General features: G+C 36.7%; 2 protein-coding genes across 2 annotated transcripts; one reads left to right on the forward strand and one right to left on the reverse strand.

The window, feature by feature from the left end:
* Positions 1 to 219: 219 nt before the first annotated feature.
* LOC147483859 (syntaxin-121-like) lies at positions 220 to 1,884 on the forward strand. Its single transcript, XM_086579858.1, has 3 exons — positions 220 to 308; positions 771 to 1,163; positions 1,355 to 1,884. Exons 2-3 carry the CDS (start codon positions 899 to 901, stop codon positions 1,717 to 1,719), a joined length of 630 nt encoding a protein of 209 aa, XP_086435984.1. The 5' UTR covers positions 220 to 308; positions 771 to 898; the 3' UTR covers positions 1,720 to 1,884.
* Positions 1,885 to 2,545: 661 nt separating this feature from the next.
* LOC147483860 (serine/threonine-protein phosphatase BSL2 homolog) lies at positions 2,546 to 15,456 on the reverse strand. The gene is made up of 18 exons (XM_086581543.1): positions 14,815 to 15,456; positions 14,501 to 14,720; positions 14,334 to 14,428; positions 14,097 to 14,196; positions 13,057 to 13,126; positions 12,216 to 12,317; positions 11,963 to 12,044; positions 10,635 to 10,814; positions 9,089 to 9,356; positions 8,731 to 8,974; positions 7,156 to 7,394; positions 6,315 to 6,399; positions 6,128 to 6,226; positions 5,845 to 6,044; positions 5,644 to 5,719; positions 3,695 to 3,830; positions 3,475 to 3,614; positions 2,546 to 3,374 (listed from the first exon to the last, which is right to left on the reverse strand). Exons 1-18 carry the CDS (start codon positions 15,251 to 15,253, stop codon positions 3,294 to 3,296), a joined length of 2,856 nt encoding a protein of 951 aa, XP_086437669.1. The 5' UTR covers positions 15,254 to 15,456; the 3' UTR covers positions 2,546 to 3,293.
* Positions 15,457 to 16,681: the final 1,225 nt, after the last annotated feature.

Below are 16,681 nucleotides of genomic sequence, written 5' to 3' on the forward strand. Positions count from 1 at the left end.
TTTCCATAAATTACCTGAATGAATAATACTATATAATGAAAATATACTATAGACGCACAAAACAAAAATTCGGCAGTTTCCTACTTTCCTTCTTCTTTTTTTTGTTCTTTTCCTTTTTTAATCGTTCATAGAAAAGCAGGCAATCCCGCCAATACGTGCGTCCCAAAAATCACCGTCAATAATTCTCTCAAAGATATATATATATATAGCCGCAACCTCATATCTCCTTCTATTCAACATTTTCCCTCTCCAGCAACACTCCCTTTTCCTCTCCAAGGGTCTTTCTTCTTCACGTCTTCGGCGTCCAGGTATATATGATTTTTATCCTATCACGTAAATAGACATCTTGAAAGTTTTTAGTGACGACGAAAATTCTTGATCGTTTTAGCTTGTTTTTTTCCCCTCATATACCATCACATTGTTTTGCTTAAACGTACGTAGTTGTGTAATTCTTAAATATGAAAACAATTTCCATCAGAAGTTGAGAACTTCGCCAAAGTAATTAACAGTGTTATCCTGATTTTCTTATGGCTTGAATGGCGGTTTTGAGCTATATTAGAAATTAGTGCATATATTCTCTAATAACAGCCGGTGCGCTTATTTTACCAAAATAACAAATCTTCAACCTTGCATTTTAGCTAGTCAATAGAAGAACTTTATTTCTAACATTTTAATTATGTATCCTCTAGCTTGTTCATGTAAGCATGTACATATAGCATAGCCCGCACCGGTTAGACCTTGCTGAGTTGGTTTGATTCGATCATCTGCAGGTGTTAGTGTTGTTTTTGGGTTACCTAGAAAGATCTCTTGTCTAGTTCATCTTCCCAATTCGAGTAAGAACCAAATAACTCATGCACCAGATCATCACCAACCAAGAACAACTCCAGGTGGTGTCCAAATGGCACTTGCAACGGCACCAACCTTAAACAAATTCTTCCAAGACGTAGATGGAATCAAAGATGAGCTCGAAAACATGAATAAAATTTGCATACGTCTTCGCGATTTTCATGTGATTCTCAAAAACATACACCACGAACAGTCCATTATAGACGTTCATATTCAGATGAATTCTACTATAAATTCAGCTTTAGAAAAAGCTAAACTTGTAAAAGTCCATCTCCAAGCGTTAAGACAATCTATCGATACATTTTGGACAGAACCAGGTACTTCTTTAGATAGAGCAAGAACTCAACTTTTCAATGATTTATTAAAAAGCTCACTGATTCCACGAAACAGTTCAGCAAGCTTAGAGAAGATATTCGATTAGAGTATATAGAAACAGTTAAACGATTATACTTTACTGTCATTGGAGAGTTCCCAGATGATCGAACAGTTTGGATGTTGATTGCGACAGGTCAAGCCGAGAAGATGTTTCAAGACGCAGTTCAAGAACAAGGATTAATTGCAAAGACAACGTTGATGCAACAAAGATCAGATGGTCTTAAAGATCTTGAGAAGAGAATGTCCGAATTGCATGAAGTGTTTTCAGATATGGCTGTGTTGATTAAAGTGCAGGGTAAACATATTTATGATGTTGAAAACCAAGTCGAGAAAGCAATTTCTGGTGGAACACAGCCATTAGCAAATGCTAAACCTCACAAGAGATGTACTCGTACGCGCATTCTTATTGTTGTTATTATTATTATTTTGATCAGTGTTATTTTGATCATTGAACGTAAACGCGTCCTTAAATTCCTTAATCCTGGTCACAGTTATTAGCTGATACTTTTTTGGGTGGAGAAATGGCCAATCAAGGTGGTGATGGCGTCGGTAGTTGATACTTGGTAGCTTTTCAATCTTTAGTTGAATCATTTTTGTACTCTATTTTTTCCCCCTTCACCTGAACTGTTGGTTGGTTGTTTTATGTATTAAGAATTTGATTCATTTATATGAATATATTAGGATACTTAATTAGCTTAAAGAGTTGCTCCTTTTTTCTTTTCTTTTAGTATTACAAGAATTACTGAAACATAATTTGCATAATTTGTTTGATAGGGTTAGGATTTAGGACTAGAGGTTCTTGCCCGTGCAAGGCCTCAAGCAACTTCTCCAAGTTATTGAGTTGTATATAATAGGTAGATTTTTCCATACTAGACCATGTTTCCGTACGCACTACACACCAAACAGAAGCACTCTCTTGTCATATATCTCCTTATTTCCAACACTAACAACACTCCCTTTCTTCTTCGCGACTTTGCACCGTGTCAAGGTATATATGATTTTCATCCGATCACAGATTCAAAATAGACATCTTGAAAATTTTAATTTACGATGTTTGAAGTCTTGCTTAGATGTAATTGTGTAATATTACATTTATTTTGAAATTATAATCTCATATCGGGTGTCTAATGCCTTGCAATCAAATATATAAATTTTGGGGTCTCTCCATTGGTTTTAAGAACTGTACACCTTTGCTGAAACTTGGTATTTCCTAATATCCCATGAATTGTTCCTTGTATCAGTTCCTGCTGCCAGGCGTGCTAGTACAGACTAGCTAAAAATGGATTATGTAAGTGTCTTAAACAAAACTAAAATGGCCGGAAGATTCTCAAACCAAAAATTTCATCACATCTTAATTAATGTCTTTTAAGACAAACGGTTAGACAAAAAAGGATGCAACTCAAGTATTGCAGAGTTCTTTAATCCTGTGACACTTCTGTTACAGCTCTCCTGTTCGGTTGCTCAAGAAAGAAAATATAAACAGAAAACGGAAAGGGAAATAAGGTGATAAATTAATAGCCCACCCTAACTTCGTTCTTGAGCTTCATGTACAACTGTAAAAATGTTACCGTACAACAATGGTGAGATGCCCACTGAAACACTTTTATGATACATTAGCACTATATACGTCATCAGCATTATCTTGAGACTGATTGCCACTTGAAAAAGGCTGAATGAAAATTGAAAAGAACTCTTCTGAATGTAACATATATGAGCTATCATACTCCAATTGGCGAAACAATGGAACACTCATGTTGGTTGAGAAACAGATAGCCTCCATAGTGACAGTGCTGCCCATTTGTATTTCCAGGGTCATAAACAGCAATATGGTTCTGAAGTCATGTTCTTCACTTCCTGTCCTCTCCTTCAGTGGAAAAAACAAGTCTCAGAAAACTTTCAAGCTTAGCAAGTCTCAGAGAAACTTTCAAACATAGCAACTCTGACAGAATAACTTCGAGCTTAGCGACTCCACAAGGATCACAGTTTCCTTTCAACCCTCTCCAAACGAATGGACCACTGAAAATCGTCAAGCGATGGGCAAAAAAAAATGTCGAAAATTTGATAATGGCGTCTTAAATCCAGGCAAGAGAACCACGATCATTGACTTGAGGACGTCCTCTGGTCGGTGTTGGTGGTCTGTTTGCATTAAGCTCCTGATGTAACATCACAAGTCAATGATGAAGCATTTAGTCGATGACACGTAAGAGGTAATAAAGTGGTTAGAGTCCAAAACAAGAGATTTAGGAGCGGGACCTGCATCCAACTATCTTCAATATGGCGTTCCGGTGACGTTTCTGGTGATGTCAGTGCCGGTGGTAATGGATGAATGAGTTTTGGAACTACCACAAGATCTCGACCTAAAACTAAGATAGCCCCTGCATTATTTGCAGTACCTGCAAAGAAAAAGGAGCTAAATTAGAACACTGTTCAGTTAAAGATTTTTACATAGAAGTTCATATCATGACCAACTTACCACAATAATTAGTAGCTGAGAAGAGAGTAATCAGATGTCCCTGGGCAAATCGCTCAAAGCCATCCATCACACACTCGTGTGCACGTACAATCAGCTGCAGATCATTGTTGTTGCAGAACTCCATCACACGATCAGGCTGTAAAAACCGATATTTAGACAATGGAAAACCCTTCAGATATTAAATTCATCATGGAAAATAAGATCAGATTAAAGAAAAAGCACCTTCACAAAATAGTTAGGCTCATATCAGGATTTTGACAAAGACTAATTCCATACAGTTTATCTAGGTAAATACTAAATGTGAAACTGCTAAAAGAATACAAGGGACATGAATAGATACAGTAGTTATTCAAGCGAACCAAGACAACACAATACACCCTTTCCTCTCTACCTGAAAGGAACCTCTCAAAATGGAGATACCATCCAAAACCTTAAAAATTTACAACACACGAATGGCCACACCAAGTCCAAAATCCCCCCACTGTAAACAATTTACCTACCTTTTCCATGGCCCACATAACTCCTTTGTCTTTAACCGATAAAACTCAATTTGATTCATTTAATTTCAAAGAGTTGCATGTCACACATTACAGACAATGATCTAAAGTAGCAAAACTACCCGAACATACCCTTAAGTAACAAGAGCAACCCAACTACAAATAAGATCAACACAACCCACTCCTCGGAAGCTTGGACACACATTAGCCCAATCAAACAAAACTTGTTTGACCTCTTTCAGTATCTTGTGTAGTTCTTTCTCCTTGTCTTCATAGATCCTCAACTTTCTCTCCTTTAAAGTCCACCCAAAACCTAAAAAATCTACAATACAGGAAGATGTCTTGTGTCAAAGAACAGCCAGATGCAAGTCGTCCTCCCACTGAAAACAATTCATCCACTTTCTTTTCTATGGCTCACATCACACCTAATAGGATGAAATGAAATTCCAGACTTTTAATGCTGAAGGATAATAGATTACAAAATGGTCAACTCATTTCCCACATGAACCCCACATGAGCAGAAATCAAGGAAGATTCACATCTGGAAAAGCTACATTATTTCTTTGTCAACACACTAAAATAATCTACCCACTTGAATTACATGTAGTATCATTCTTCCTGGCATCCTATATCCAAAACAATTGCTATGAGATTCTAAAAGGCCACAATCATGCAATCCTAACCCATTTTCAGATCAATAACATTGGTCATGCTTACCCATGGGCGTCCTTCACAATAATGGCCTGCTGTCTTCACGAAAAAATCATTTAGCTTGAATCTGATTCTCATTATTCTTGCCAAACTTACTATTATATAGATGTATTCAAATATGAACAGATTCTGACACCACTGTTCAAGATATTATGAAACAACTGTTCCACCTGTCCATGTCATATACTCATATCCATGTAAAAGACCCCATATCCTCTAATTTTTTACCATGATCCCCTTCTCTAATCAAAACAATGTACTTCATATCACCCCTTCCACCGCTCCGTGCAAGCCAGATTATGGCCATGACACCATGAAGTTGCTTATTTACACTTTACTCCCTCCAATGATCAGAAAGGGCATCCTATCAGTGAACTACATTGGCTAAGATACTGACCAGATGCAGTATTTAGAGGACTAAATCCTCTAAACTGGAAGCATCACCCCAATCAGTTCGAAACACATGGAATCTAACCTCCAAACTGGATAAGAACTTAATCACAATGAAAAACATCAGCAAGCCTACAACAGAGGTTGTTTAATATACAAATGTTCATTCATGCTATAAACCCAGTTTCTTTTATTTCCTTGTTGACAAACAAAAACAGCATCCTAAAGTACTTGAAGCATACACACTATCTACATGAATACAAACTTGTAACCCCAATGGTCCCTAAAGAGAACTATGAAACGCCAGAAAGGTTGTCAGCAAAAAGACAAAATAGTTGAAGTAATACTCACCCCAAATGTTACCAAACCTGGACCTCTAGCATTAGGCCTCAATCCTTCAACACTATCATTTTCTGTAGGGTCAGACCTGTAAAAAGAAATTGCAAAAACAAATAATAAAATAAGACCAGTAATTTACACGCAAAGCCTAAAGGTGAAATTGCAGGCGCACACAGAAACCTCAAAGAAATGAATGCCGGGGAATGGACTGACCATAATAAATCCATAAGAACAACAGATCCTGCTTCCATTGCTATAGGTCGTTGAAGGCTCTCAATCTGTTCTACATGATTTATTGACCGACCAATACCACCATGCATACAAATGATTTTCTTCTCAATTACAGCAGCCAGGGGAAGCCAATTGAACAACCGATTTATTCGATGCCAGGCCCATATCCCGTCCCTTTCACCCTGAAAGCACATGAAAGCATTAAAGATGCAACAAACATAAATGAGAAAACAAAAACAAGTAGGTGGACATATAGAAGACAAACCATTCGCTCAATGCATTCAATCCTGAAGCCAAATAGGGCATTAATATCTGCTGCTTCATGGTTCCCACGGATTAAATGTACGTTGTGAGGATACTCAACCTGGAACAGACATAAAGAAAAGTTCATTGGACTCGAGAAATATCTCAAAAAGGAATCATACAGATAAGATTGACATCATAATTTCTACCTTCAAAGCAAGCAGAAGAATGATTGTTTCCAGGCTGTGTTGGCCCCGATCAACATAATCTCCCAAGAAAAGATAGTCAATATAACTGGATATCATATTAACAAAATCAGAAAGATATTGTAAAGGGTATAGCTAATCCAATTGTGAATACAGCCAAAAACTAATATATACAAATAAATTCCAACAGTTGCTAATAAGACTATAAGAGCATAGGGAGGATACTAATTTTCAGCATATATTTTGACTACAACTTGAAAACGCGGGATGGCCTATTTCAGAACACACATAGGATGGCAAAAGCAGTAGTCATAGCAATCTGGTCAACTGTTTAACAATGTAGTCTGTCCAGGTGCTAGACCACCTGTATCTGACCACTGAGAAACATACCATCTTGAAAAGTTAAGGCTCAAATTACTGTCACCTTGTCCTGTTTGTCCAAAAATCTCAAACTTTTCCTTCTATCATTTTTTTTGTATTGGTAAATAACAACTAAATTGTTCAGGGAGAAAGATAAATATGCAGCACATCTATTTAGAAGAGTGGCTTAAGAGGTAAATATAGGAATTCAATGGTTTCCTGGGACATACTTAATTGTTCTTCTGAGAGATAGGGACATGAAAGAGTTGTAACGTAAATGGAATTTCTTATAAGTGGAAGGTGAAATGAAGGCAGTCGAGGTCGCTTCATTGATTCAAGTTGCGAGTTCATTGTCAATTAATAATGACAAGTAAACAAGCACTGATCAGGACGTCAAGGCATATGGAAAATAACAGTAACAAATGTTAACTATTGCGCCACTGAAAGTATCTTAACTAAACATGCAATTAGCAGAACTTCTTACGATATGTCTCCAGCAGTTGAAGGAGATCCATATTCGTCAAATAAGCGCATGAGATCCCCAAATTGGCCATGCAAATCACCAAATATCTTGACAGGAGCCTTGATTTGCAATACACTTGGCTCACTAGAAAAAATACGTTCCACGCTGTCACAAATATCTGCTATTTCATTGCAATCTAAAAAAAATTGTCTGCACACAGGAGGCTTCCAACCACGAGGCTTCAGAAGATGTGCAATGACCTGAAAAGAGAGAATTGGGAAGACAAGTATAACAGCGGTTTACGAGTAGACAGATAAGAGAACTCTTTAGTCATAAAAACCATAATTAGCTTAAATGTAATAAGGTATAGGTGATTATGAAAGGAAATAGTTCAAAAGAATAATTGGAGGGTAGGTGGAAATGACGCATGTATCAGCATAAGGAACATGGTTTAACTATCAAGCTCCCAAACTACATTATCTCCCACAGCAGAATTCATGCTTATCGAGAAAAGGCCTCTTCTGCATAAAGACTCTAGAAGTTTTAACATTGAAAGAAATGATTACCAATGTGGGTGCAAAACCTTAGGAAAGATCCATACCAATCACCTGGAAACTTAATGTCTCCAAAGCGGTATGCTGTACGCCTCTCTAAAGTTTGAGTACTCAAAGTATTTAACGTATAAGTGGTTATCTACTGAAGATCCTATAAAAGCCAAATTAGCTGTTGAAAGTCTCTGATTAGAATTCCCTTCCACAAAGAGCTACTTAATGTAATCACTGTTACCAAATATGCCTTTCTTAAAGCGCTTCACATAATCACCTTTGAGCATCATTAATATTTCAGAGAAATCCAACCCAGCTCAGTCTACGTGATCTCAAATGTAAGTTGCATATCAATCAAGTTTTTAAATTCAAGTTCTACGATAATGAACTGTAACTTAAATATGTGATCGTTCCATTGGAAAGAGTAAAAGGTAAAAAAGCTATATTTTTCACTTTCAATTAACACTTTTGACCAAATAATCGCGTTATATAGATGCTCAACCATTGTTGAAATGACATGTTTTCTAGCTTCTCAGGTACAGTATAGAATAACACATTCTCTTATCCAAGTAAAGAGATTTTGATGGGTCTAGATTTCAATAACTAGGCATCTCAGTAGACATGATCAGTTTCGATGTGATAAAAAATAAAGAAAAAAATTGAAAGGGCATAATCACGAAATATGTCAACACACGTCGTCAGTTTGGATGAAAATACAGCTGATAATCAAATGTTTAAATACGATATATGATCCTTGTTTGTTTCAAGTTTTACAGTGTGCCATATTAGCCCATAGAGACCATTTCAAAAGATGGTCAATACTTCAATATAGATTGATCATTTCGGGTCAGTTTTTTGGCTTATTACATCCCAGACTTGGCTTCTGTCCTATGACTTTGAGTAATCGTTTGCCATGTCAAACGTTTTGCATTAAAGTGAGGTTACTCAATACAAAGTAACAACAGGAACTTTTGAGGGAGCAGAGAACATGCTTCAGACATCAAAATATATAAATAACACAAATCAAGACAAAAAGCATTTTAATACTGACAGCTCTGTGATGAAGTCGAGCTCCAGGTAGAGGGGTGTTATTTAGTGATGCCAAATCAGGCATTTTAGTCAGTGTAGGTATCTGCTTTCCACTAGGAGTAGCCTCTGCCCCACGATCCCTTTCTGGAAGTTGATCAACATCTCCATTAACTTGCCGAGCCTTGGCAGCAGCCAATGCCGCACTAATAGCCTCAGCTTCTGCTGCTGATGCTTCAACCAAGTACTCAACACCTTTGCTATGTCTCCTGCAGTATAGTCCATATACTAAATACCTCCGCCTTATAGTACACGAAATCTAGGGTTTAACACACATTTGATTGCATACCAAGGTCAACTAACATACACAGCGCATAACTTACCCAGGTCCCTGAAGCATTGCATTTCCAGAGCTTATATCAGTATAAATATCACCATTAGGACGAGCAACGGGATTCCCCAGCACAACTGCACCATCAGCAACTGGTTCAGGAACAGGTTCACTTGTTCTTTCGTCGAAAATGGCATACCTTCCAGGGAATCTCCCTGCCTGAACATCAGTTGCAACAGCTGCAGCAGCATGTGAAGCTGCATTTGCAGATTCAGAAGCAGCATGATCTTCAGCAACAAGCAGGTCATCTAGCAAAATACCTATGACAAAACACAAAACACCAAAAGCAAGACATGTCAATTATCCTCCGAAAACAAGTGGCAACTAGTACAAAAATTCCGAAACAATAAAAACTGAGAAAAAATTTGAATGCTGTTAGAAGCTCTTATAATATTGGAAAAGATGTATAATTATTTGAAGAGTTACAAGAATGGTCCAAGATCAGACAATGATCTTTAAAACATTCATGAATTATAAATTAACTTTCACACTGAAAGTTTTCAATAAATCATTCAGAATGTCAAAAGAGTGACAGTTAACATAGAGGATTAGAGGCTTATGATCTTCTTCAAGAATTTACAAACCCACAAAAATTTGGACTTGGCACAAGGTTGTCAGGCTGTCACCAACACTTACACTGAAATCAATATAGTCAATCTTGAATCTTTCTCCCAAAAGACAATTTTGATCTAAATGCCACTCTTTTTGCTCTTCTATAAACACTATTCAAACCATGGTTCACCCCAGGAAAAATGCTCCTTTCTTAGAATATATCAGCTCAGGAAACATATTTCAGATTTACTCTTAACATGTTAGACTCATTACAGATTTTGTTCTACTGTTTAAGAGATAAATTGGGTAACAGTACTGCTCTATTTCTTGAGAATACAAGGACTGGATCTTCAAGACGGCCTCATTAGTACATCTACCAAAATTGAGACTAAAAACAATTTTCACTTTAACAAAGCCGATCGCATATGCACTCATAGAAGAAACCTCCTGAGATACTAAAGACTAGTAAAATAATTTTGACATAAACGAGGAGGCGTATTAGCAGCCTTCAAAACAGAGGTCAAGAACCACAAATAGTCCTGAAAAGATAGCTGCACTCAAATTTCGACCAAAATGATACAGAAGACATGCGAAAAGACTGGTATGTGAGACTTGAGTAAATATGAAAATAATAAAGCAGAGGATGGGGAGAAAAAGCAAGAATGATACTACACTTTATATTTTACTTATATGCAATACATCGGTATTCCAGGTAGACTTTAGTGGCCTCTCTTAGAGAACTTCAGGCCCATAGTAAGATTGTTCATTCAATATTATTTTATGCCTTTAGCCAAAAAAAGTTAAATAATAACAATCAAACAAGACACGATCTACTAGTGATCTCATCTCTCAGATCACAGTTTTATCTCTAATCCAAAGTCCATTGCTTCTATTCACTTTGATATTTGTGACAAACAGACATCTGAAAGATAGCTGCAGAAACATTAAAAACCAAAGATATTTGCATGAAATGTTTCACATCATACCACCACGTAATCCTCCATAGATAAAGACCATGTCGCCAACAGAAGTGGCTGCATGTCTGCAACGCCTTGTTAACTCGACTGCAGCATCTCCACCAGCTGCATCTGCACTGTATCTTCCTGTCCTTGGAGTTGTCACAACAGATTTTGTGTCGCACCAAACTCCTGCAGCAGTGTCCAACACTAACAAAAAAAAAAAAAACTCATGAGATAGTTGGCTGAAATCGCTATTTAGACAAACCCAGATCCTTCCTATTACTGGCAAGTAAAATAAATTTTGTATTCCATTGGATTGAAGAAAGTACAAGTCGACATGGAGGAGAGGACCAAGATAAGATCGTAAGGAAATCGTTTTGTGTCTGTTTCGGTGTTTTGCTACAGCAACAAGGAACCATAAAAAAACAGTGGAACATCAACTAGAAGTAGTGTAATAGAAACTAAATTACATTCCCTTTGTTAAAAACATAAAAGAATATACAAGTCTGTAGAAGAGACACACGAACCTTCTATTTTTTTCCTTTTTCTGTTTTCCTTTTTCACAGAAAAGGGGGATTTTTTTCAGAGAAAACATTAATTCGGTAGAATAATGGAGTTCTTGCTCTTTAGATCATTTTAGTTTTGGGTTAGAATGAAGTAGCTTCTTCATAATTTCTACATATAACACTATTCCAACCAAGGAATCTGCAAAACCCTTGGTAAACTGTTCAGAAACTATTGCAAATTTTAGTCTGCCTTGATGTGGATCAATTGGAAATTGAAATCAAAGGAAAATAACATAAAACTGTAATGGGCCAGTTTGATCAGGAACCAAGTAAATTAGCTAATTGTCTATGTTTAGCTAGATAACAATTTTGATTAGCAAAAAGGATATAGAGCGGGAAGGGGAAGAGATTAAAAAGGTTGTTATTACTGTTTACCTTTAGGTTTTAACCACCAGAGTCTGTTGAACTTCTCAAGAGATTGCAAAGAGTAATAAAAAACAACGTGGTGACTGCTAGGTCTGACGAATATGAATTTAGAGGGATCATTTTTTTTTTTATTCAGAAAGGACTCGCAACACAATTTGTAGTGCTTTTGTCCTCTACTTTTGTATAATTTATCTCGAATAGAATATATTTTTGAAATTAAGAGAGAGAGAGAGAGCACGTGTGGAAACATCTTAGCAAAATGAAAATTGTGAAAGACCACATATACATAACTTGACCACAGCAAAATGAACATTCCTTTCACTTGTGTTCTTCATCAGTAATGTCAATGGTAAAAAATCATCTCATCTACAGATGAATAGGGTGGATCCATTAACATAAATCTGTGAAGACCAGAAACAGTACCTGCAATACTTGAGGAATCTTCTACCATTCGACCACCACCAAGTGCCCCTCCAGATACATGGAGTCGTGCATTAACAAATATCTACAAAAGGTAAGTTGCAAGGTCATCAAAAGAAAAAAGACGGTATTCAAATAATTAAAAATGGTGAGCACGAATAAAAAATAAATGGAAAAAGAAAAACAAGAAAAAGAATAAGAATAAGGTAATACATTTGGGAGAAGAAATTGACAAGAGAAGAAATGATGCACTCACCGCAGCATGTTGGTATCTAGGAGATGGAGAGACACCAGGAGCAATTGCCCATTCCCAACGGCCGTCCCTATGTTTGGCAAGACCATATGCACTTGATAGCGGCTACAAGAAGATCAATTATAACTATTTAAAAATTCACTGGTTTCTGGCCATTATACACAGATTCGCCAATGAAACCAGTACCTAAGGCAATTCTTTGGTGCGACATGGTCAGCATATTTGTCGCAAAATTTTATTTTCTTTTCATTTAACAACCACCATATTATTTGAACGCATGCAGTAATTTTACAAAACCATGCTCGTTCTCCACAGAAACTGGATCCTAAAACTAACCAATTCCCATGATCCAAATCAAGCACTATGAAAGGTAGACAATTGTTTACCCATAGAAAGGGAGATTCTAAATATTGTTGTTTAACAGTGCTGATGATGGGTCCCAAGAATAATGCACATACTTTCATAGGACAGCTCATGGTCCTCAAACCCGAAATGCAAGACATTGCAATGTATGCTATACATTGATTTCAGATTCCTGATATCTTCACGAACAACAATGAAGTTTATTTGTTGAATTGTCACTATAGTGGTTAAAAGCTAAAATAAGTCCCAAAGGAATAAGTCAAAGAAAATGTAGTGGTGCTCATTTGTAAGATAGAAAATGTTAACAAACTACGAATAGTCACATGTGGCAGAAATCATCACGAAAGACATGAATAAACTGGACCTGACTAAGCCTAAACACAAACGAACAAATGATACAACAACTAATAACTTTAAAATGCTTATTCGTCTTCGACCCCTAAGAATTGTACATGTTACCCTATAGAGGTTGGTAACTCACCACACTGTTTGCATCTCTCCCTCCACAAAGTAAAAGAAGACCATCTGAGCGCGCACTAGCAGTTGCATACCTAAACAAGATTACCAACTCAAAATGAACAAAAGGTTTTAGGCACACACAGTGCATGAAGCACTAAATGGTTAACATATATCATTACATCAAGAATATAAAAAAATTATAGTTAGAATTCTGTAGTAATTGAACACGTAATTGAAAATAACCTCCTCGTCTAATTACTTCTTATTTTTTGCATGTGTTATAGCCTTATAGGCCACCTCAGCATTAAGTTCCAATAGAAATTCTGTCAATAACTTGCATGATGTTTGCTACAATAATTTGATTGAATTTGATTTAAAAAGGGGTCCTATGCAACCCTTATCATTGTAATATTTCTTCCTGGTGGGGCTTGGGAGGATGAGATATCAGCACCAGTAGCTATAGGATTGTCCAAGTTACTCAAGTGTGTGTACAAGATCAACCTCGTCAAATCCAAGTTCCATGCTACAACTTGGATCCTTTGACATGAATCTGTTTTGAACCTATTCAATGAGAAATTTGAAAGCCAAGTAGAGGCTGGTAGTCCCATAAAAGAAACAAGCACGCTGTCATAATTGGCCTCTTTGCTTATTCTCGGGTGCTCGAATAGTACCAATAATTTCAGGGCCAAGGCAAGGTGTTAGGCTTCTCAACTAACACCTTGGGAAGCCTTGGTGCCGCCTTACGAATGCCCTTGAGAACTACCTGCCTTGGTGACTTTTCCGCATTGGACAACACAGGATGGAACAACTAATTATTTGCTTCCTTTTAGTCCCTTTTTCTATTTAATAAGTGTGATTTCTTGGGAGCAACACAATTGACTTGAATTTCTCTTCTCATACACCATGTATAAACCCCAGAGACATGACCAAAATTTCTATGCTACAATATAATAATACTCATCGACCGCCTTATGCGAGTTTACAAGCTGTTGTTGAATGGACACAGATAAATATGTTATCGTCACTAGACATATACCTTTGATCTCTATAAAATATACTCACATGCAAGGAGGAGGACCATCTCCTTCGGGCTCCAACTTCCGCCATTCATATGGCTTAGCAGCAGTGTCAAGAGCCCAAACATCAGCTAAAGGACGCTTCCCTGAGGGAGGAACAAAGGTACACCAAGTCTTATCGATTTTGTACCAAAAAAAATAAACCTCTAAATGTAACCATCATTCAACAAACACAAGTTGAACTAATCCTTACAACATCAAAAGGGACAAGTAGGCCACTTACCATCATTTCCACCGATCGCCAAAAGAAACCTTTGTCCAACAAGAGCCATAACATGTCCATAACGTGGTCCTGGACCAGGACCTTGGACAACAACTCTACAAAATAATAAATAGTTAAAATACAGCACAAAGAACACTGGCAAAAGTAAAGAGTCTTTATTCACGAACCTATGCCATCGTGGGCGCTGTTGTGTGAGGTCAAGAACATGAAGATCCTCAGCTGACAAACCAGCTGGACCAATTCCCCCCTGAATAACCACCATGGTCCCCACAGCAGTCGCGACATGTGCTGCCCTTGGTGATGGTTGTTCTCCCAAAGGAAGTAGCCTAGACCATTTATTTGACAAAATATCGTAACAATGGACATCTGCAGTTGCACCCGCTAGTCCTGCGCCCAATTCAATTAAGTATACAGTAAAACCATATAATATATATAAAAAATTGAATTAATATAAAAAGTAGGAGAAATAGAAGGGACATACTGATTCCACCGCTTACGGGAGAAGGAGGAGGACTAGAAGAAGGAGAAGAAGCAGCAGCAGATGAATTAAGATTCCCTTCAAGAGCAGTAGCACCACCAAATAGTATTAATCTAGGACCAATATAACCCTGACTACCTTCCTCCCCAACAGCAGATACAGCTGTTAGTGTATGCCCACATCTACATCCAGGTCCATCCTCTTTTTTTTCAATAACCGATTTCACAACTGTATAACTCGGTGCTGCTCTTGGCCCCCCTGTCGTAGTAGCAGTACTAGTAGTAACCGTAACAACAACCTCATCCACGTCATCTAACTGTTCTCCTGGTGGCCCACTTTGATTATTATTATTATTATCTACTAGTTCTGGAACCGTTGTTGATTGATCGGGATTTGGTGACGTGGATGATGATGATGATGCTGATGATGAATCTACGTCCATCTTTTTTTTTTTTTTATTGTGGTCCCTGGGTGTTGTATGGAATTTTAGATGAGGACGGGGTTTCCATTAACCGGGAAGAAGTCAGATGAACTAAAAAAAAACAAACTTCGGCCTATCAAATGAAGAAAAGGAAAAACATTTATGAATGAATGAATACTCTCTCTCCTGCTGTTTTTTTGTTTTTCTAGAATGAATGAATGAATGAGAAGGAAAGAAACAACTCCTGGTAATAGAGTTGTACTGTGCAGCGTTGTCCAATGTTAGAAATTATAATGGCTTGTTTCTGTTGAAACTTTCGTGCTTGAAATCTCGGGTATATCGGCACTTATGGATTTACGACTTGTCGACTATAATTTGCATTTTTGCTATGAGGACCACAGCAAGGACTGAGGATATGATTCCGTGCAACTGTTCTCGTCATAAATTGTATCGGGATATATTTATAACTTTCCCCGTGAATCTCAAATCGATTTAATTGTAGATGAACATTGTTGTCAGGGTTTCATCTCTCAATAACCCGGTTATAGAGAAGGTGGTTTCATTTACTACACTACCATTTTATGCATGTTTTAGTTATAAGTTTTAGAATTGATTTTTAATTGTTATCTTTTCTAAGGTTATGCTTTTATAATTCTTATTAAATATTTCTTTATAATTGTGATTGCACTTTTTTGTTTTATATATTGTATGCTAGTAAGTTTTAGGAGACATTATGAATTGTATTTACTACGAGATTAACTCTATAATCGGCTAGCTTGCATGATTAACTCCCTGCAATCATTCTCATCCATATTGTTACCAAGTGCATCTATCTCGAGTTTTTATGTGATATCTCTTTGTAATTTAATGGTGGATGAGTACAATTATAGGGGTTTCATCTCTTAACCTAGTTGTATAAGAGTTGGTTTTATTTATTGTACGATATTTTAAACATGTGCACGACATTCGATACTCTCCAAATCATTTGAAACACTACTATTCATTAGAATTAATATTCCCAAGCAAAAGATATTAATGTAGTACTAGCTTATTCGGTCGTATTTTCTGAATTATAAAGGGTTTGTTTTGTAATCAAGATAACGTGTTTAGTTTAAGATATGTTTATGTATAATTATGAAATATTTAAGTGGATGTTTTGTTTATCTTGACTAATAGGAGAGAAATAAAGTAACAATTTCTAAAAATACGTTGCGATGTGCAACATTATGTTAAAATTTCCACAAAATTATAGAAATTTTGATGGTTGAAAACTTGAAATATTAATGGAAGTTCGTGACACTATTAGATATTTGGGCTAACATATTGGCACTTATCAAAATTGTGCAACATTATATATAGAATGTTAGTAATATATGTACTACCATTTCATATATGCATATCACAATTTTCAGTTAGAGCATTAGTATCTACAAAAACCTGTTTTTATCA

The sequence above is a fragment of the Coptis chinensis genome, chromosome 8 (assembly GCF_015680905.1).
Source record: "Coptis chinensis isolate HL-2020 chromosome 8, ASM1568090v1, whole genome shotgun sequence".
In the NCBI taxonomy this organism is placed as follows: domain Eukaryota; kingdom Viridiplantae; phylum Streptophyta; class Magnoliopsida; order Ranunculales; family Ranunculaceae; genus Coptis; species Coptis chinensis.

Excerpts from the sequence above, each read along its gene's own strand:
- LOC147483859 (XM_086579858.1), top strand. The coding sequence starts at position 899 with ATGGCACTTGCAACGGCACCAACCTTAAACAAATTCTTCCAAGACGTA. Across the intron at positions 1,164-1,354 it reads TACATTTTGGACAGAACCAG|GTCAAGCCGAGAAGATGTTT; the intron begins GTACTTCTTTAG and ends TGATTGCGACAG.
- LOC147483860 (XM_086581543.1), bottom strand. The coding sequence starts at position 15,253 with ATGGACGTAGATTCATCATCAGCATCATCATCATCATCCACGTCACCA. Across the intron at positions 8,975-9,088 it reads GCAATGCTTCAGGGACCTGG|GAGACATAGCAAAGGTGTTG; the intron begins GTAAGTTATGCG and ends ACTATACTGCAG. Across the intron at positions 7,395-8,730 it reads CTCGACTTCATCACAGAGCT|GTCATTGCACATCTTCTGAA; the intron begins GTCAGTATTAAA and ends CTCTCTTTTCAG.